The 21,780-nt window shown below is 26.9% G+C and overlaps 1 protein-coding gene across 12 annotated transcripts in view; it reads left to right on the plus strand.

The window, feature by feature from the left end:
* Window positions 1-18,559, plus strand: part of LOC129611162 (broad-complex core protein isoforms 1/2/3/4/5-like) — a 122,900-nt gene extending 104,341 nt beyond the window's left edge. For 6 of the 12 annotated variants that reach the window (XR_008697133.1, XR_008697130.1, XR_008697127.1 and 3 more), the window contains one exon: window positions 18,000-18,558. Coding sequence is in view for 1 of the 12 variants with exons in the window: in XM_055524139.1 (XP_055380114.1) it covers window positions 18,000-18,017 (18 nt within the window). In the remaining 11 variants the exon portion in view is untranslated. Of the gene's footprint in view, window positions 1-17,999 lie in introns of all 12 variants that reach the window. The other 6 variants (XR_008697128.1, XR_008697129.1, XR_008697131.1 and 3 more) reach the window with 2 other exon arrangements.
* The last annotated feature ends 3,221 nt before the right edge of the window (window positions 18,560-21,780 follow it).

Below are 21,780 nucleotides of genomic sequence, written 5' to 3' on the forward strand. Positions count from 1 at the left end.
TGAAGCGATATTAATAAGAATTTGAAATGAAGTCGTCGACTCTGACTTTGAGTTTGTCTCCACATTTCGGTATTCAATAAGCTTTCTGCCAAATACATACATATACGATATGGTAGTCAAATGAAAATGTAATTCTTTATGCTTGCCAATATTGTAACAATATTCTCATACACTGATTTTATTTGGTAAAAAATAAAATACTAAAAAAAAAACATCAAGATAATATTTAAAAAAAAAATTTGTAAGACTTTTGACTTGGATCGAAGGGTAAATTGCTTTTAGCAAAGTTATTTTTGATCGTGTCGCAAAGTGTCCTGCTATATACCTTATAAATGTGTCGAAGTTTTTAAATTTCACTTTACATTTAAGTATCTTTAATGGAATCAGAACATCATAACAGTAAAATATTTCAAGCAGATTTTTTTTTAAATTTTTTATACTTAAGGTCTTGGAGACTTGATGTATCAATTCTAAAACCTAATTGAAAAAGAGTTGTGTGTTTCTTGAATAACCTTAATTCCAATTAGTAAATCTAGTTTTACTTTCAATGCTTTTGAACAACTCTAACATTTAAGAAACAGTAATAAGTAAACAGAAAAGTTTAAATTTTAAAAATTTTGGTTTGAAGAAATAATTCAATTTGGTAAATTATTTATTTATTACTCATTTACTCAAAATACTTACTTAATGTTATTTAAAATTGTTCGAGTCTTTGGTTTAATATTTAAATCTTACTCGTTTAAAAAATTCCTACCTTAAATAATGCAAGTTTAATTTTATAATTACCGAAAATATTAAATTAGGAAGTTTTTAATCTTAAATTGGGCTTTTAGCATAGGTTGTTTTTCTTAAAATGTTTTTCACAGTTTTCAAAATTTTTTAGGTATTTTATTAGTTCTAGATTTTTTATTAGTTATTTATGATCCAAAATCGCATAAAATAAAAAGTGTTTCATTTTTAAAACGTCTGAAATATAAATCTTTCTTAAAATCGGTTAAGGTATAGAAGAAGTTAAGGTGCAGAAGTGAAACGACAAGGATAAGTCGATAGGTAGACAGTTCCACATTTCGTTGATGAGGAAGTGCATTTCTGTTGACTCAACACATGAAATTTGTCAAATCAAAAAACCTCACTTATTGCGAGTAACGTGAAGGGTAATAATATATTATATACATGGATTCCTTAAGAAAATTTAAAATAATTTTGAACAAATTTATCGTTTTCCCTTATTTTAAATTGGCAAATAAATATATTTTTTGATATTGTACATAAACATTCATGTATGTCCACATTATACATGTGGAATCTTATATAAATGTATATATATTTAACGTATGTAAAATATAATGTCTTTATATCTATCTAACAAGTCCCAATACTCAATTTTTTTTACGAAATATTACGAATTTTTGGCTTCGTTGCTGGTTTTTTCTTTAAATGCCACTGATCGTGTCATATTTTTTATTATTTTTTTTTTTTTTTTACGTAAAAAAGAGATTAATATTTTAAAAAATCTCAGGATATTATACACATTTTTTAAAAAGCTTCCCATTTAAATTCTATTGCACGAAAAAGGAAAGAAAGGTAGGAGGAAAGAAAAAATGAAATAAATTTTCAAATTCATATTTCAGTATGGTTTCAAATGTTAATGAGGAAGGATGTATGATTTTTTATGCACATTTTGTATTTCCCAATAAGGTAAGTTGAGTAGTGTCGGCTAACAAAAATGTTATTAAAAGTAATATAGGTTGACACATTTCAACAATTTGAATTATCTCATTTCGGTTATTTATACGTTACTTATAAAATTGTTTCAAATAATTTCAGTTAGTTTTTAAGTTATTAAAAATAAATATGATGTACCTACTTCCAATTAATTTTTTTTAAATAATTATTTTAAAACTATTTCAAACATGTTATATTGAGTGCTTCAAAAAATTTTGCTGTGTTCTTTTTTCATATTTTATTACCAGGTAAACAAGAGTAATCTATTTATAAAATGTCCCTGCATGTGTATGTATGACCTATTTTAATTCTAAACGGAAAGAATATTACATAAAGAACAAAAATTTTAAAATACCTGTTATTTTACAGTCGGAATTTTTGAGTCATTTGGTAAAATACCATTTATTTCAAAAATAAAAAAAATATTCAAATCCGGTCAAAAAAATATGATTGTTTTTTCCAAACATTTTAAATATTTTTTTTTCTTAGGTAATTGATATAAATGATAGTAAGTTTTTAATATTTTTTCAAATAAAAATAGAGGTAAAATTTTGAAGTTTATATAAAATTTGTATTTCACAAATAATATTTGATTGTATTTTAGATATTATTTTCTAATTCCCTCTTCAAATTTTTTCTTTACTATGTATTTATATCAATATTTAAGAATTATCTTTCATTAATTATATTTTCAACTTGATACCACAGTTACTCCCCATATCTTGAGTTAACTTACCCTATGAGAAAAAAAAGCTGTTCACTTAAAAATAATAAAATGCTTTCAGTAACATATAAAACGTTGAAGGCGAAGGTTGTGCTTGTTGTTTTTCCGCTTTTTTTAAAATTTTAAAATAATTATCAATGAAAATATTAATATATTTTTTTGATTTTTCAAATATATTTTCTAAATTTTACCTGCTTTATAATAAGTGTGAATTTATTTTAATATTTCTTCTCAAAAAATAGCCACTTCGATTTAAAAAAACCCATATAAAATAAGGTTGTGCTTTCAAGTTTCTCTCTGAGCATTGGAACTTGTTAGATATAAAGACATTATAAAATACATACAAAGGCATGTACCTACATAATTATGTGCATTTTAGCTTATTTACGTATTTTACTTTCGAGACAGAAGAAGAACAAACAAAAACGATCATTTTCTTATCTGTCAATGAAAAAAAGGACATTCTTTTCTTTTCTTTGGAAATAAAAAATTCCTTTCCTCAAATTCATATTTGCTTATACTAAGATGTACGAGTACATATATGTGTTTAAGATGGGGATAATTCTTTTTTTTTTTTTTTTTATTTTTTATTCTCATTTTCATATTTTTGTTTTTGTCATTTTATATTAATATTTGTTGATAAAAATTTTAAAAGAATATACGCTAAAGTTTGAATGTACGCTTGTATATTTAAATTAATGTTAAAAATACGGGACAATCTTTTCAAAACAATTTAAATACCTATCTACTAACCCATCAACCCATCGACCTTCTTTTTTATGTTATTATTATTATTTTTTTCGGTTATGAATGTCTTTTTATTAAAATTTATGTAATCAAAGGACTTTTTTTTGTTATTTTTGTCTTCTCTAGATAAATAAAATGACAAAAGAAGATATATAAAATAGATACCGAACCCTTTGTGCAGTTAAACGAAGATATAGGTTTAATCATAATAATAAAAAAAAGAGAAGTACCAAACAAGGACAACGGTAGAATAAAAAAACTGAACAAAAAATTTGAAAATTGTTTATGGTGTGATAAAATGTTCATTTGTATTGATAATAAATAAGTCGAACTAATATTTAGTTTTTGAAAACACTGCGTTATGTACTTATCCATGTACGTATGCAGTATAGGAATGTGTGCACATGTATTATAAAAAGGAAGCTTTCTTCAAAATTGTAGTCGTTGGTTTTTGTTTTTCTACTTAATTTATTTGCTTCCTCAACTTATTTAAGAATTTGCTAAAAATAATATTTTCATTATTTTTTTTTAATTTGTTTTTTGTTTCCCTTATTTTTTATACCCTATACTTCGTGAAGAATATATTCACTTTGGTATGGAGTTCGTAACCACTTGAAGGAGTCGTCTCAAGTATGGATATATGTATATATACTTGACCAATTGGCACGATAACTCAAATATCGGTAGAAATAATGTTGGATCGACGAAAATTGGACCAATTCGGACAACGGATAATATTTTAAAAAGTAATAGAGATATTAATATCAAATTTTGCAAAGATGTGTCCAATTACACTTTACATAGCACTGGTTCGGGTAGCTGCCATACAACTTCGAAAGTTAAATTTAAATATTTGGAAAAATAATAAAGCTAAATTCATGAAACTCAGCAGTCGTGTGTCCAATTTTAGTTCAGATATATTTCTGAAGTTTTTGTAGAATTGCTTGACAGGTTCGGATAGCTGCCATACAACTCCGAAAGTTAATTTTAAATATTTGGAAAAATATTAAGTTTATAGATTCATAAAGCTCGGTAGTCATGTGTTCACTTATAGGTCAGACATAATATCCGTAAAGTTTCTATTGAGTGATTTGGCAGGTTCAAGTAATTGAAATTTAGCAATCAAAGTTATTTCTAAATATTTCAAAAACAAGTTTTTAAACTCGCATTGTCAAAGTGCAGGGTATAATTTGGTCGGCTTATACCTACTGAAACGTTTTTACTTGTTATTAATTCATTAAGGTAGATTTTTTGTTAAGAAAGAAAAATATAAAAAAAAATTAAATGGTAACATAGGTTAAAGGCTGTGTTGTCGTAAAGGAAAATAGAAAGCTAAAAGAAATAATGTTGGGTTAAACCAATGTTTTGTAATAAAGCACTTTTTCCTTCAAGAAGTGAAAATACTGCTTTAATTAATTTCACTCATATACGAATATACGAGTATGTATTATTACATTTATGATAAACGATTAATGCTGTCTTTGAAATAAAACAGAAATAAATTTAGAGATGTTTTAATATAATGCTCAAATTTAAGAGTTAATTGCGTGAGTTAAGAAAAATAATTATATATATCAATGGCATAGTTTACCGTTAGCTTTCTGCGTTTATAGAAATTTGAAAAAGCTTGTGGTTTCGGAAATATAACGTGCCAAAGATTCAAATTTTACAAATTTCCAGACGCGATAACTTGAACTTGAACTTTTTCTTCTACTCCGTTAAAAGTTTTTAAGAGGAAAGAGGAGACAGAGTAGACAGTAGAAGAAAAACGATAATTTTTAAAAATTAAAAATTTGGAAAAAGCGGACTTTAGATAACGATAAATTTTGGCAGCTATTTTGTTTTTTTTAAAGTTCATGTATGGAAAGCCGTGGTAGAAGACTATATTTCTGCGTTTACAAAATTTGAAAATGCCTGTAGTTTCTCTGCAATAAATAGTTAAAAAATGGAATTTCAGGAGGGTATAACTTTTGAACGGGGCAAGATAAATAAAATTTTTTTTTTAATTTTCTTCTCCGGAAATAAGTTTCTAGTAAAGATCTATGCTCATAAAAAAGTTTGGCTTTCTATCTTCAAGGGTGTAGAAGTTTTGTAAACTAAAAAATCTCCACGGACGGACAGACTGAAACTAATAAGCACTTTTTTTTCAAATTTTTTTTGGAAGAGTGCTTAAAAAAGAAATAAAATGAAGTGGGATGAAACCAATGGTTAGTAAAGAAGCAATTTTCCCTTGATCAAGCGAAAATACTACTTTTAAAAATTTCTAGTATGTTATTTAATTATTTTCATTCATATACAAAAATATTTCAAATAATTGCATATATTTATGAAGCAAAAAAAAAATGAAGAGGCATAATAGTGAATTCGAAGGTTAAGTGCGTGACATAAGATAAATATAAAATATTTGTTGACGTCATGGCTTTTACCTTTAATTTTTCGTTTTTATAGAAATTCAGAAAAAAATTGCAGTTTCAAAAATGCCAAAATTTCATATTTTGCAAATTTCGAGAGGCGATAACTTGAGGGAGAATGTAATGGAAAAAATTTACTTCTAAAGAAATAAACTATTAATTGGTACCAAAAAGCTGTAAAAATTTCAAATATTTAAAAAAAAAAAAGATTTCAAATAGCTGTATATTTTGATGGCTATTTTTCCTTTTCAAAACTCAACTCTGCTGTGCCGTGACGGAAGAAGCATTTCGATAACTGTGATTTTGTTACAATAAAAAAAAAGAGTATTTTCATGATTTTTAGGGCTTGTTACACTTGTTTCATAGGGGCGAGGGAGAAAGGTTGAGAAGTAATGACCCAAAGACAAGGTACAAAGAAATCTTGTTAAAGTATAAAATGCAATATTTATTGATAAACTGCAATAAAAAATTCTACAGTTTTTCTAATTGCCACTTAGAAGGAAAGTTTCTCAAATTTGTGAAAACCTGACTTGAGATATGATGATGGGTTTGAACGAACGATTTAAAAGGGTTTAATCTACTACAATTTGAATGATGAGATATAAAAGAAGATGAGATATTTAAAATTATTATTTAATTTTATTCGAGATAACTAACTAATGTTTTAACTATGATCTATCCACAAAATTTATTTTTTTTTAAATTGAAAATATTGTGAACAGAAAAATAAACGGACAGACTAATAAGTACATTTTATAAATATACGAGTATCAAAAAAAGGGGTACGTAGGCAGCTTATGTATGTACATACATATATCATGGCGCGACATTATTTTAAATTTCTTTTACTATTTCTACTTACTTTTTCTTGCTGATTATAAATTTTTAAATTAATTTCACTTTAAATAACAAGGTACGCTTCGAATTGCATAATTTAAATAAAGTTAATTTATAAACTAATATAATTATATAAATACATACGTATGTATATTTTGATTTCAAACGACTTAATTTTGCATTATAAATTATTAAATAAATTAAAAAGATTTTTTAGATCTTAACAATAAATAAAATTTTATTTACAATTTAAAACTATATTTTCTAATTTACCAGCGAAACCACCTTACGCGTCCGGCTTTATTTCATACATTATGTGTATGTATGTATACATACATTAGTATTTATAATATATTAAATATTATATGGAAATTAACTTTAAATCCTATTAGAGCAAAAAGGCATTAGGTAGGGTGTGTTGTTGTCTTTATTTTTAAATAGATTTTAACAATTAGAAATTAGATAATTTTATTTAGTTTTTAATTTATTTGTAAAAAAGAATTCAGTTTCTATAGATTGTAGTTGGTATCTATGGAATTACGATTATTACTAAGAAACCATACAAGTATATGGTAGTTACATATATAAATTTTTGCACATAAAATATATAAATATGTGTATATACCTATATTTAAATATTTGTATATGTATGCACTTAATACATACGTTCATGAATATAATTTAGTAATTTTTTTCTATTAAATTAAAAAAAAGCATTAAAAAAAATAAAAAATCTAAAATTAAGATTTTTTTGTTTTTTTAGTTAATAAAAACTAATTTTTTTTGCAATGCAATTACAACAATGATGAAAAAATAGTATATCTAAGAAACATGTATATATACGTTATAAGTATATGTATAAAAATTGAGAATCATAATAATAATAAAAAATTTATGCGCTTGCCCTATTCAAAACCAATAATTTTTTTTGCCAAACAAGGGGCTAAATACGAACTTATAATTCTATATGCAGTAATATAAAGAAAAAAAAATAAAGCAAATCAACAACAAAATAGGAAAAAATTAAAAATGCTGAAGAAAAAAAAGGGAAGACCAATTGGTAAACTTATTGCAAGGTTGGCATAAACGTCAAATGAAATGTATTGAATAATTTCTTTTCATACATATTTACAATCGTACAAACTACATCAATATGTATGAAAATTATAAAGAATTTATATAAAATTTGCTATACGTGCACATACATACATATGTCCATAAACATTTATATAAAATAAGTAGAAGAAAAGGGCATTTAAATATCGACTCACTAAATTTTGCTAAAGGTTGGTTGCGGGGGTAAAGAATAAGAAAAAAACAAAAAAGACTGAACAAAAAAAAAAAAACCGAAAACCGTTCGATATATTTTTTATATTTTACTTTTAATTCCCGAGCACCCTTTACCATCACCAATATTTTACCACCACCACTGTATTCATTACAAATCCAATTTTAATGTCTGATATAAAGAATAAGAAAAAGAAAAAAAAATGCTGAAGTAAAAAATTCCATTTTTACCTCTTGCAACCTACTTATGTGAAAGCTATTTTTTTCTTGAATAATCTTTAACAGAAAAAAATGAAAAAAGAAAATGAAATGAAATTTGAATATATAAAAATTTTAGTTACAGTTTGTAATGAAAAGTGTTGAATAGGTTTTTAATTTATAAATAAAATTCAAATCGAAATTTCTTTGACTTATCATGATGTTTTTGTTTTAGAAATTGATTATGAAGACAATTATAATTGTTTTAAAAGAGTTTTCGCCAAAATCTAAATAATCTAAATGATTTCAGAGATTTCTTTATAATTCAAGTTCGAAGCGTTCATTCAGTGAAATTTAAAAAAAATCAATAATTTTCTCCAATGAAAGCTTTCATTTTTAAAACAACAAAAAATAGGTGAAATTTACAAATAGTAGAGCTTTTTAATGAGTCTAAAATTTAAGTAAAACTTTAATCAAAGTAAAAAGTTCAAAGAGTGTTCTTAAATTTTTTAAGAAAATTCTATATACATATATTAAAATACATATGCACATAGAATGTTTTGTGTATATAATGTTTTTTCTTTATTTTTCTCTTTGAAGAAATATAGTTGAAAATTTAGTCGTTACATACATAGGTCTTGATAAGCAATCACTCATTACCTTTCTAGTTACCCACAATGAAATTCGTGGGTATTGAATTACATTTCGCGGGTAGTGCTCTAGGATAATTGATTACATTTAACATTACTTTAGAGTAGTTGTACAAGTAGTTAAAGTGAAAGTACTGAGCTAATATTTTAGGCGGGGACGGGAATTACAACTAAACAAAGAGTACTCTAAGCTTTGATTTTTCAAACGCAACAAAAATTGTCCCTTCAGCAGAAATTATGTCGCTTTAAAGAAGTTACTTTCTTTTTCTTTATTAAAAAATTTGAGTGAAGAAAGCAAAGTTTTAGTAAAAAATTTTTAGTTGATTAACATGTTACCACCAAAATAAAATTTAAATTACAATGTAATTAAAGGGATATCGAATTGAAAGAGGAGAAATAGAATAATAAAAATTTTAGGCATTAATATTTTTTCGTAGATCGACATATTACCACTAGTGTGAAACTTTATTTACAAGGACAAATTTTAGGGGTAAGATGTGGATGTAAACAAAAAAAAATTAATAAAATAAAAAAAGAAAACGAAAAAAAGACATAAAATTCCTTATCCTTTTGCTTACGATTTCGACAGAAGTGCAATAATATGTCGATCTGTGTGGTCACTTCTCGCTTACTTAGTAAGCGGTTTGATAATATATTAGAGAAGAAACAAAGAAAAAGAATAAAAATAGCGAATTTTGAAACAAAAAAAAACAACAAAATATGACGTCATTCAGATTTTTTGCATGCAAAGGGATTGATAACTATTATTTTAATAGTGCACATAAATTCGTATTTACCATGTACGCCTTGGTATAAATCAAACAAACACGAATTATTTAAAAATTTTCATACAATTTACTGATATATGTATGTACGAAAAAAGCGCCCTCATGGAGACACCAAAACGTACAAATTCGGAATGCTTTTTGTAAGATATTGACGATAAATAATCACAGTATGCGTTAAATAATATTTAATTAATATGAGCCTGCTTTTTTTAGACCGCTAATTTAATTCTTTATATGGTAATAATTTATTATTACCATTAAAATTACAGTTATAATATTAATGTCAGAACATGATACCTTTTTTTTTGCTATTTCAAGTAAAACACGATTGGAATTTTTTTTGTGCTATTTTTGCTTTATTAAACCATTAGCTAGTGGAAATTTAGTAAAAATGGTTTAAAAAGTTATCACTTTAAAATGTTGACACTAAATATATGTAGTATTAAAATATTAGTATATTTTTCTATATCAAATAAGATACGCAATATTCCAATTGCAATTTGTATCAATCAGAATGGATTAAGTTTTCTTATCTACTTTTGAATATTTTGAAACATGAGTTTCACTTACATATATAGTATATGAAAATAACCTACTTGAATATGAATTCTGGAAATAACCATTTAAATAAGCTAGCATATATTTTCAGCAATAAAGTGCTAGCTATGAAGTTTTTTTCCTAAACTGCAGCATGAAAGTGCTATGTTTTTAATGATGTGGTAACGTTTTTTATAAATTAACATTTGCACAGAATTTTAAATTGAAATTTTCAAACAAACGTCAAAGTATGTATTAATATTATAAAAATTGTATTCTAAAATGTATCAAAAGCTTTAGCAGTTTTTTTTACTATGTAAAGATATTGAAAGCTCTGAGATGGTACTACAATCGTATTAATACCGTACTTAAACTTTTTATAAAGCATTATTGAAGTCACGAATTGTACAACGGGAAAAAAATTAGAATACATTTTCATTCCAAAAATGTATAACATGAAATATCTATATTTCAATGCCTTCTTAGAAAATTTTATGAACTCGAGAAGTGAGTTGTTGATATCTTATTTTATCAAAAAATATTTAGAACAATGAATTAATCATAATTCTTCACAAGGACAAGGGAATCAAATTTTTTTTCTAGCGTTAGATAGCGCTTAAAATTTTGAGTAATACTGCATTCAAAACTTTTTTGTTAAAAACGTAGTTATCATGTTTTGATAAAAAAACCCTAGATGTTGTTTATAGCGTCAATTTGAACAGAATAATCAAAAACTCAAAATTTGTGTCCCAAAATGTAAAAAAATATTTTTATTTCAATTTACGAAACATTAAACCTTTATTTAATTAAAAATTATTTATTTTGAAATTTGAACTGAGAAAACAGAGTATAAGTTTAACAAGTAAAATTTTGCAGCTAATTAGGTAACCTCGGCATTATTATTTGAATTTTGGTAAAAGTTCGATTGAAATACTGGTTGTGAGTCGTATAAAAACGCCAAAAAAATATTCTCATCGAAATTTGGGGTATATACATAGAAATTAATTAATTTCAAAAAAGTTTTGATCAAGAATAGGTTTAGTATGTATTAAAATGACGAGTTTCGCTGTAAATTTTATTTTTAGCTATTTTTGTAATCTTTGGCATAATCTCAGTCAGAAAACACGTAGAAATATTTAAAGATATGCTTTCATTGTTGGTTCATTTTTTGTATTAAAAAGGAAACGCCATATGAAATACCACAGATAAATAAATAATAGAGATGTGCAAAAATATGAAAAAAGTGTAGTGCGAATTTCGAAAGACAGACAAACTTTTTATCAGTTGTAAAATCTACTAAAAGATCAGACTTATACCAGCTACCGTCTAGGAAAAAAATGATATTAAAAATTTGAAAAAACAACATAGATTATATATCCCAAAGAAGGTGTAACAGTGAATTGGGATCAGCTTAAAAGATGTATTGTGCCTCCAATCTGGCGTGGAACAAGGCCCTACAACACCCCATGGAAACCCACCCTCCTGATGAATTCGAGTAACTTTGAAGTCTCGCAGCTCTACCGGAGTGAACACGTATAGTTTGTCAGTATTTCGTTTCTCCTGCGGACGAGGGCCCCGTATCTTTTCAAAACGTGTACCGAGGCCTTTTCTTCCTACCCGTTAAATCTGGAAATACCTTCACTTATTAGGTCCAGAAGTAACCCCTAAGCCCTCAATGCTCTGTCAAGATACCAGTGCTTCGATTCTTGCTGAACCCTATGATTTGGTTGGTCAGCTCCGGTTGGTCCCTCCAGCAGCCCGAACGTCGCCTCTTCATTTTCTTCCTTAATTCTCTTCCAAACGTATGTGGTCCCATTCTGAAGAAGGACTCCGGTTCTTCGCAAACGCATCGGCCACCTCGTTTCCACTATCCTGGAGGATACTGAGAAAGAATTCAGCGTTTCAATGACACCGTAACTGTACGACATGGTCAATATTTTTTTGTCCCCGGTATCCTCGTTGTCCCCTTTCAAGGTTGAACTGCACACACATTTCGATAGCATGCGCCTTCGCCTGAAAGTCGGAGATCATTCGGGCGAAGGAGTATGCTGGGATTTTTCATTTCTCGAACTCATTTTTCATGAGTTCGAAGAATTTTGTTCTTGGCACCAAAATCCATGCGTCCACCATACTATGTCTTTGATCCATGCGTGTACCATACGATGACGTGGGACTCGATCGGGAAGACCGCCAAATCTTGTCTTCACTTCTTTCTGCCACTCAGCAACGAGGTGAAGTTTCTCTCGAAGCTATATCTTCTTACCATATCATCCCTAGGAAGTAGCAAGGAGTGTAATTTTGCTCCGAGCACTCCCGCTCCATTTTTTCGTAACCTCAGAATTGTCTCCTTCTTCGCCATCTGGACAAGGAGATGCAGAGGGGTTACTCGCAAAATCACCTTCATTGCCACGGTTCGTCACGTCCTCATAGCTTCAGTTATGCAGACACATGCACAACTCTGCAACCGCTCCAGGTTTCTTCCTGTTGCTTCAAGTGAAAGTCTGCTGCCCCATAAAACAGCCCTGTCTGTAAGGAGCGGCACCACCATTATGTTATACATCCACCTCATGATTGACGGAAAGCATCTGCAAGTCCTTCTAAGATGGTCGTGCACGCCTTGAGGGTCTGGGTATCCCTTGCTCTTGCCACTTCTTCTTGGAAAAAAACGTATGTTAAATATCAATTAATTTCAACCCCAATTTTGCCATTTTAATGTTTGACTATTTTGTATAGTAGTAGAAACCAGTCGCTATCTTTTTGCGTTTTCAGAATTTAAAAAATGCTTATGGTATTGATATACAAAGCTTCATCCTATTTCAAACGGTGTAAAAGTTTGGTAAGCCGGACATAGTAAAACTAATAAGCACTTTTTTCTATAGAGACAAAAGTCAATAATAGCTTGAAAAATTACAAAATTAGTATTAAAATTTTATTGTTCCCTTATACTAATTTAAATACACATATTTACAAAAAATGATTTTTTTATCACACACTGTCACTTTAAAATATTATTTAACTTAGGAAACTGTTTAAATGCATACAGGTAAATGAAGGTAATATGGTTATAGATGTTGAAGTATGTATATAATTTAGATTTAAATTAAGACACGAGTATGTTACCTTTGTATATATGTACACATGTATTTTAAATAATATTCCGCATGATATATATGTACAGAATATGCATAAAGCACATCCTTAACATGTAATACAAATAAATATGCTATATTTATAGTTTAGTATGTGATACATACTAAGTATGTTTATAAAAAAAAGAAAAGAAAAAAATTTTAACGTATTTAATTGGGAATCACAGTATTGAAATAAAAGCTTTAAGCTATATGCTACTAGCTAGTAGCTACTACAATTTTACTCATATTTACTATATGAGACATTTGTACTTACATATTTATATAAAATTTGGTACCTATTCCTTTCCTCTAATTTTTTTTGTATGTTGTTAAAAAATAAATATATTAGTATGAATATTCGTATGTGTATAAACATATGTATATAACAAAAACGTTTAAGCATACATACAATTTTTTCTAAAATATCTACATAATCTATAGTTATATATCAATAACCCACAAAAAATAACAAAATTAAGACAGAAAAAAAAGAGGAAAAAATTGGAAAGAAAAATTTTTTAAATGGTTCCAATTTCGCCAACTTTTTTTTATTTTTAATTTTTTGTACAATTTCTGACTATATTGCTTGCTCCTTTTTTTCTACTTTTCTACTTTTTTTTTAGATGATGGAACGATTTTGTACCCTACTACCACAATTGAATATTTTCAATTTCGATTCTTAGAGAGTATTTTATTGTTTTATAAAATAAAAATTGTTGGTGCAATATTTTTTCGTTTCTTTTCTGTTGGGTTTTGGTTCGAATTGATTCCAAATAAATACTGGCAAAATTAAAAATTAAAAAAAAGAATCGAGCAAAAAACTTAAAAAAAATATAGGAGGGTTCCTTCGCTTTTTGTCTTTCGATTTACAGTTCTTTTGTTTTAATTTTTTTATTGCTGTCTTATTATTCCTTTTTTTCGAATCTACTTGTACACATGATTAAGAGTGAGAAAAAAAATATTACGACACCCAATAAGCGAAAAAAAACTTAATTTTCTTTCTTTATTCTTTTATTTTTTTGTAATGCTTTTTAAGGAAGAATGTAGAAGTGATTAAAAAATCGAATTTGAAATTACAAAAATGAATAACATAATATAAGTACAACAATGTATTCATTTTTAACTTGCATGAAAGTATATACATAACAATATGCATGTGTTTTATATATATGTACGTGCTATGTGTGATATGATGAATATGTATCTAAAATATCTAAGTGTATACTTAAGATATACTTAGTATGTAAGCTTGTAATTGCTCTTATTGTATATTATGTAGGATTTGGGAATATATTTTATATGTACATGTAATGAGAATGGGGAAAGCATAACATAAAAATTGAAACAATGAAAAAAAATGCATTAATTTATATACTTACACTATATAAACTATTATAAAAAGTAAAGTACAAGCCAGAATTTATATGCAAAATTTGCAAAAAAAAAAACTTAAAAAAAATAAACACGAGAGCAAATTAAATCAGAAGTCTAGAGGATACTTTAGCATGTTCACTTGTCAATATCTTAATGTATACACATTATGCACATGCATACATAAATATGTATAAATGTATAATATATGTTTATACATAAATTATGTGCATTTAATTATGTAAACATTTATTTATACAACTGTATAAGGTACATGTTTTTGTTAATAACAAAAACTGAAATACAAAATCAAAACAACAAAACTGTTTCAAGTAGAAAATATATATCATTTAACTTTATCTTTATCACACATACATGATTATATGTTGGTATGTAATATATTACGAGTGTTGTACATACACACTCGTACACAACATATCATACAACTCTGTTTAAATCTCTTTTTTATTATTTTTTTTTTCAAAATCAGCACGAAAAGCACGATTTTTTTCCTTTTTCTTTTGTGTCCTTGTTTTTAACGACGACGATGGTCATTTTCATTAAATATGCTCCAAGAGAAAATATTTGGTCTGTTGTATTATTATTAGACACTTATTACTGACCGCATTGCAAACAATAAGGGAGGTTATGTGATGGCACCAAATTTCGGATGTCGAGTTTTCGGTGGGGATGCATTTCTCCATAGTAGGAAAGCGTAAATAAACTATTTTTTGAGCAATGTCAGTCTGTCGGTCTGTGTGTACGCGTGTATCTCAAGTTCGGCTGAAGCTATATTGATGAAATTTTATATGTAAGTTTATTTTGGCTATTGTACAAATTGATCAACTTATGGGATATATCATACTTTGGGAACTGGGCCCTTTTGCGGCCCAATTTTACACTTTGCGCCTATAATAAAGGGAAATTATTAACAAATTTCCTTGAAATTTAAAACTTAAACTCGGGAAGTTAAATTAAAGAATCCCTAAATTTTTTTGAAAGATCTCGAAAAGAGCTTGGAAACCGAACTGGAGCCGATTTTAAATTTTTTACCGTATCTACGGAACGGATTGGTGGAATTTCTTGATCTTTCAGTTCTGGTTGTTACCGGCACCAACTGGTGAACTTTTCAGGGAATTCGGGTGGTACAAAACAGAATTCTATTAAAACTAGGCAATACACGATGCGGTCGGCTATGTGCTGAACACATCAGATTTTTCTTTCTTAATTATGTTAATATATTTACATATGTGTATGTGAATGCATCTCTAGGTTATTTATGAATTTATATAAATATCTTGTAACATACGCGTTTATTCATGCATATATAAAATATTTATAAGATTTATAAATTTATAAGACCAGTGGTTGTGTATAAGAAGGGATTAAGGTCGAATTACAAATAATAGATAAAAATAGCACAAAATTTAAATCTGAATTAAGTTCGGGTTCAATGAATAAATTATGAGCTGCTATATATGTATGCGTTTTAATCAAGTCATAATAATTTAGTTGAATGAAATTATTAAAATATAAAGATAAAATCACATTTACCCTAAACCTGGTTTTTCTCGCAAATTTATTTTAAGGTGCAGATTCTTTTCACCGTTTAAGATTTTTCCTTTTCAAACGATGTATATATACATTCATGTGCACATACTTAAAAATTAAGGAAATTAAGGAATTTTAAACAAAGTATGTAATGTATGTATATGCATTTCAATATCTAAGCTGATGTACTAAAAGTATACTGAAATAAAGTTCTGTCAAACCCTTGGTTTGTAAAGTAGCACTTTTCCTTCAACAATTGAAAATATTGCTTTTGAAAACAATTCATGTACATACTTTACGTATATTTTTCAAAAATGGCATACATTTAGCACAAACGATTTATGCAATCTTTATCATAGTGCTCGAATTTAGGGGTTATTTGCGGGAGTTAAGAAAAATAAGTGGAAAAAATTTTCTTCTCCCGAAATAAACTATTCAATAATATACAAATATAGAAAAACTGTTTTTAGAAGATTTGGAAAAACAGAATTCAGATAACGGAATTCAGATATACTGTGTTAAAAAAAGCTCACCAATACTATTCTGCGTTTACAGAATTTGAAAAATGTTTATGTTATCGTTACAATAAATTGTCAAAAAATGGCGTGTTTACGACTTTAAGGAGCTATAACTTTTAGAAATAAGTTCCTAATAATAGACCATTATTACATATAAAATTCCAGGTTTCTATCTTCAAAGGTGTAGAAGTTTTGTAAAATATCCACGGACAGAGTAAAACTAATAAGCACTACTTTTTAAAAATTTTTTTGAAAGGTGCTAATAAATATAAGAAAAATATAGGCAGGTGTACCTGTATGTGTATAATTTGTTGTCAAATATTTATAATTAATTTTTACCGACCGCATTGCATATAATAAATGGAGTTTATGGTGCATCAAATTTCACATGTCTAGTTTTCGGTGAAGATGGTATAAAGTGAATCTCTACTAAAAGCCAAATTTACATTTTCCTAGGTACTTTTATTAACTAAAAACTTACTAACATCCTTGAAATTGGGAAAAAGTATTTAAAGGACATATTCATAATCATTGCAGGACATTATCGCTAAAGTTGACAATAATCTTCGATCAGTTATGTGCTGATCACAATCAAATTTTGGTTATATTGTTTTTAATAAAACTGATGATGATGTGTTACAAAAAATTTTCAAATAGGGATTAAATTCTACAAAGTTGTTGGTTTGATTCAGACATTGGTCAACAATTTTTCTTCAGGATAGCATTGTAATATAAAATTATTCTCGCGGCTTTGCGAAAGTGTTTATTTTCACACAAAAAATGAATTCAAAATGAATGCAAAATGAATATATGTATATTTAATGTTAAAATTATGAGTTTGTAACAATGCTCGATGTATAGGTACAGAAAAATAATTTATTATTGAAAATAGGCTGTTCAGAGCGTGATCCATTTTCTTTCGTGTATTTCTATCTCATTTAAATACAAAATTTCAATTTTACACTTTAAATAAGCTATAAAATTGTTAAAGAGCTGTGTAACTACATAATTTGTAAAATATTTTATAAAATGTACAAATAAAATGATTTATGGGTAATTGTTTGATCTTATAATATCTTGATTAATGTATTATTGAAATTTTAAATCTTCAACTGTATCCAAATCAAAATAAAAGTTTTTAATTACAATTAAAAAATCATATTTACTTAAATGGCACTAAATAAACATTTCAATTGTACAAAGGAAATTTAAAGTGTTATTTTTAAAACCAAAGAAATATTTATCCCTAAAATATTCAAATACTACAGTTTAACTAAAGCTATAATAAGCTATAAAACTATATTGTAAGCTATTGCCTTAAATCACCATTTTTAACAATTAAAAATAATCGTAAATTATAGTTTTAAAAGAATATTATTAGTATTTGAGTACATATGTGTATATGTATGTATATTAATATAAAAATTCTAAATAAATCACGCACATTTTATGGAAATAACAGTAACTTTAAGACATGAAAATTCAATTATATTTTCATTTTAATTTTTTGTTTTTTCATTTCAGGTACGTATCGAGATATAATAAAATTTTGATGACGTAAGCAGTGCTCGAAGTGAGGCGGGATGGAGTGGGATGCCATCCCAGTATTTTTAAATAATTGGAAATCCATCCCACTACTTAATAGGAGAGAAAAATGCGTTCCGGAACATGTTTTTTAAAATTTAAGAAAATTTTCTAATGAATTTTAAAAATTTTTTTAACAAAAAATTAAATATATGTAATTTTAAATAAGACCAATTTCAAATAGTAACGTATAATTTTTTTCTATTAATGAAATTTTCGTTACTACATAGTAGTCTATGCATTTCTTTGGTAACAATTTGCACAGTTTTTGATTCAATTTTTAGTTGATTTAATTTTGAATATAAATATTCTCGTTAGTTTACTTCCAAAGTTTTGTAAATTTTGTTTAGTTATTTTTTTAAAAAAATAACTAAAATAATACTTTTTTTTTTTTTACAATCCCACCACTTTGAGCATCCCACTTCGACCACTGGACGTAAGTAAAAAAATTCATAAAATTTATTTTTAAATTCAAAATGTTTAATATTTTTAAATTCTCGCCTTTTAATACTAATGGTTATACGTATGCATGAAAAAAATTATCAAAGATATAATTTTGTAAAAACTTAAATTAATCGATTAATCATAATACTGAGTTCATTTTATGTATGTGAAAATATTCGATGTAATATTATAAAAATGATTTATAAAATGAAAACTGTTGTACTTAATTAATTCTTCATTGGGATAATAATACAATGTTATTGCATTTGCAATCGATTTATTTATAATTAATTTAAATTAAAGAACGATAATCAATTAGAAATACTCCTTTAAGTATACATTTTCATTAACTCAAAGTAATGTGAATTTCAAACTGAAGATTATTTAAGGTCAAAATTCGTGCCTAGATGTTGTTTTAAATAAAATATACAAAAATTTAGATTTTTGAATGTTTCACTTTTATTATTAAAAATACAGCTGATTAAAATTGTGTGTGAAAAATTGTATCATTAAAAAGTGTAAAACATCTACCTGCTGCCATATACAAAATCAAAATTTTCAAGCCATCGGTTACACATTATCACATGGAGTGCAGCAATCTCGTTCCGAATGCTGTGCTTCAGTCTGTAAAAATTAAATTTTCTATTTAAATTTGCAACATCTTTGGCATTTTTTTTAAATTATATATTTGCTTTAATATTTTCTTCATAGTGAATTTCACTATTGCTAATAATTAAAAGAATTTGAATTTGAATTTAAAAAATATTTGTTATTTAAAATTATGTAACAAATTCAGGTGATCAGAATAAATATTTTAAAATAATAAGTTGTGTAAATTGCACTAATTTTTTTTTTCAAATTTTATAAATATAACCAAATTTTAATTTCAAATTTTAAACAGAACGGTATGAACAGTTCTGTTGAAATTGTATGACAGTTACCCAAACCTGTCAAGCCATTCCTTTAAAATTTCAGATATATATGTGACCTGAAATTGGACACATGACTACCAAGTTTCATGAATCTAACTTTATTATTTTCCCAAATAATTACAATTTCCTTTTGGAGTTGTATGGTAGCTTGTCAAATAACTCAACTAAAACTTCATTGATATACGTGACCTATGATTGGACACACGACTGTCAAGTCTCATGAACCAATCTGTATTATTTTTCGAATATTTAAAATGAGCTTTTATAGTTCTATGGAAGCTACCCCAACCTATCAAGCCATTCAACCAAAACTTCAGGGATATTGTCTGACCAGAAATAACGCACACGACTACCAAGTTTCATGAATCTTACTTTATTATTTTTTTTATATTTTAAATTAGCTTTTGGAGTTGTGTAGTAGGTACCCGAACCTGTCAAGTAATTCCATCAAAATTTCAAGGATATATATGACCTATAATTGGACACGCGACTGCCAAGTTTGATGAATTTAACTTTATTATTTTTTCAAATATTTAAAATTACCTTTTGGAGTTCTCTAGAGCTGTTCGAACCAGGCGCAGCCATATCTTAAAAATTTTCAGAGTATATGTAAGATATAATTGGACCCTTACAAAATTTGATACCAATACATTAATTCGTTTTTGAAATATAATAAAAACTTCTTTGAGTTGTATAGAAGGAAGCTACCAGAACCCGTTGTCCGGATTATTGCATTACTTGTTTTGGAGTTATCGTGCGATCGGACGGGTATGTCTAAATCAGCGCAGAATTTTACGATGAGCAAGAATGTATATACATGTTCGTATCGGAGACGACTTTTTTAAGTGGTTACAAGCTCCATACCAAAGTGAATATATCCTTCACGAAGTTGCAGGATATGAAAAACCATAGAATTATTAATGTTTTAAGAACACATTATAGGAATGAGTTCCTTGAACTTCTGCTTTGATTGCCAAAAGAACAAACTAACAAGGTTTATGGGGTAAAGTAGAGGCCAAAAAAATTGAAAAAAAGACGCTACTAAATTAATATTTTGGGATATCGTAGGTTTCAAAATACAGAAATAAGTTCCTTAAAAATTTTGCTTAAAAATTTTTGAATTATACAGTACCTGTATAATTATGTACATTTCATTTATGTATCATTTTATGAACGTAACTCTAATATAAAATTAAACAGATTTCCAGTCAAAAATTATGTCATAATAGTTTTAGTTTTTGCTGCTCTGAGTACACAACTGGTTTCAAAATCATAAACTATTTCAATATGTAAAATAATTCGATTAACGCTCCCAAAAAGTACAGAATCGATGTTTTTATTTTGGTTTTTCTTTTTTTTGTTTATTAGCTTTTGGTTTTTCATATCAATAATTTCCTTTTTGCCTCTTTTAAAATATAAAAACAAAATAAATATCAGCAAATTTATTTTCGCAAAAAATAAAACAAAAAGTAACATACTAGAAGGAGCAAAGGATAAAAAGACAAAAAAATGAAATAAAAACCATCATCATTGAAAGAAAAATATCCTGACGACAACTACTAAAACAATTTTTTTTTCTTTATTCTCACTCTTATAACACAATACAATTGTGTATTACAAAAATGCTTAAAGCTTTTGCGATCTTCATATATCTTTTTCGTCCTTAATGTATTTCATATTACATATATGTACCTACGTATATATTTTACAACGTAAGGTTGTAAGGAAGGTACCTAAATAAGTGTTTCTATGTAGAATTCTTTTTTTCTTTTGTTTCTTTTCTAAATAAAGAGAGGTGCATCTCTTACTCCGACACTGTTTTAATTTTTAAAGTAAAAAAAAACGTACAACACGTATATAATTATGTAGATGTGTACACAATACAACCTGTACATATATACATATGTATACGTGTACATTGTTCTTTTTAAGCGTGTTATACACACACCAATATAGAGATTGGTACGAGAATAATAAAAAAAATCATGTTTTTATGTTAAGAAAGAAAAAAAAATTAAATACAAAAGAAATTAATTCCATTTTTGTTTTTTTTGCTAACTCTCAACATTTCTGGGTATAATTTTAAATGCCACCACACTCACTTTATACTCAATTATTAATTCATCTGCTACCATACTATACAATCAAACATGTAAACTTCAATAATTATATACACATTTACACATACAAACATATTCTTATGTATGTATATGCGTTGTGATTTATTCATTTTTAACATCAACACCAGTCTTACTACCAACCACCACCCCTTAATTGTAGTTTTTTTTTTTTTGTACACATTTTCTGTGTTTTTTTATTTATTTTTTTTTATTCTACGCCATATA

Source organism: Condylostylus longicornis, unplaced genomic scaffold (genome assembly GCF_029603195.1).
Source record: "Condylostylus longicornis isolate FDR11 unplaced genomic scaffold, ASM2960319v2 ptg000048l, whole genome shotgun sequence".
NCBI classification, from domain to species: Eukaryota; Metazoa; Arthropoda; class Insecta; order Diptera; family Dolichopodidae; genus Condylostylus; species Condylostylus longicornis.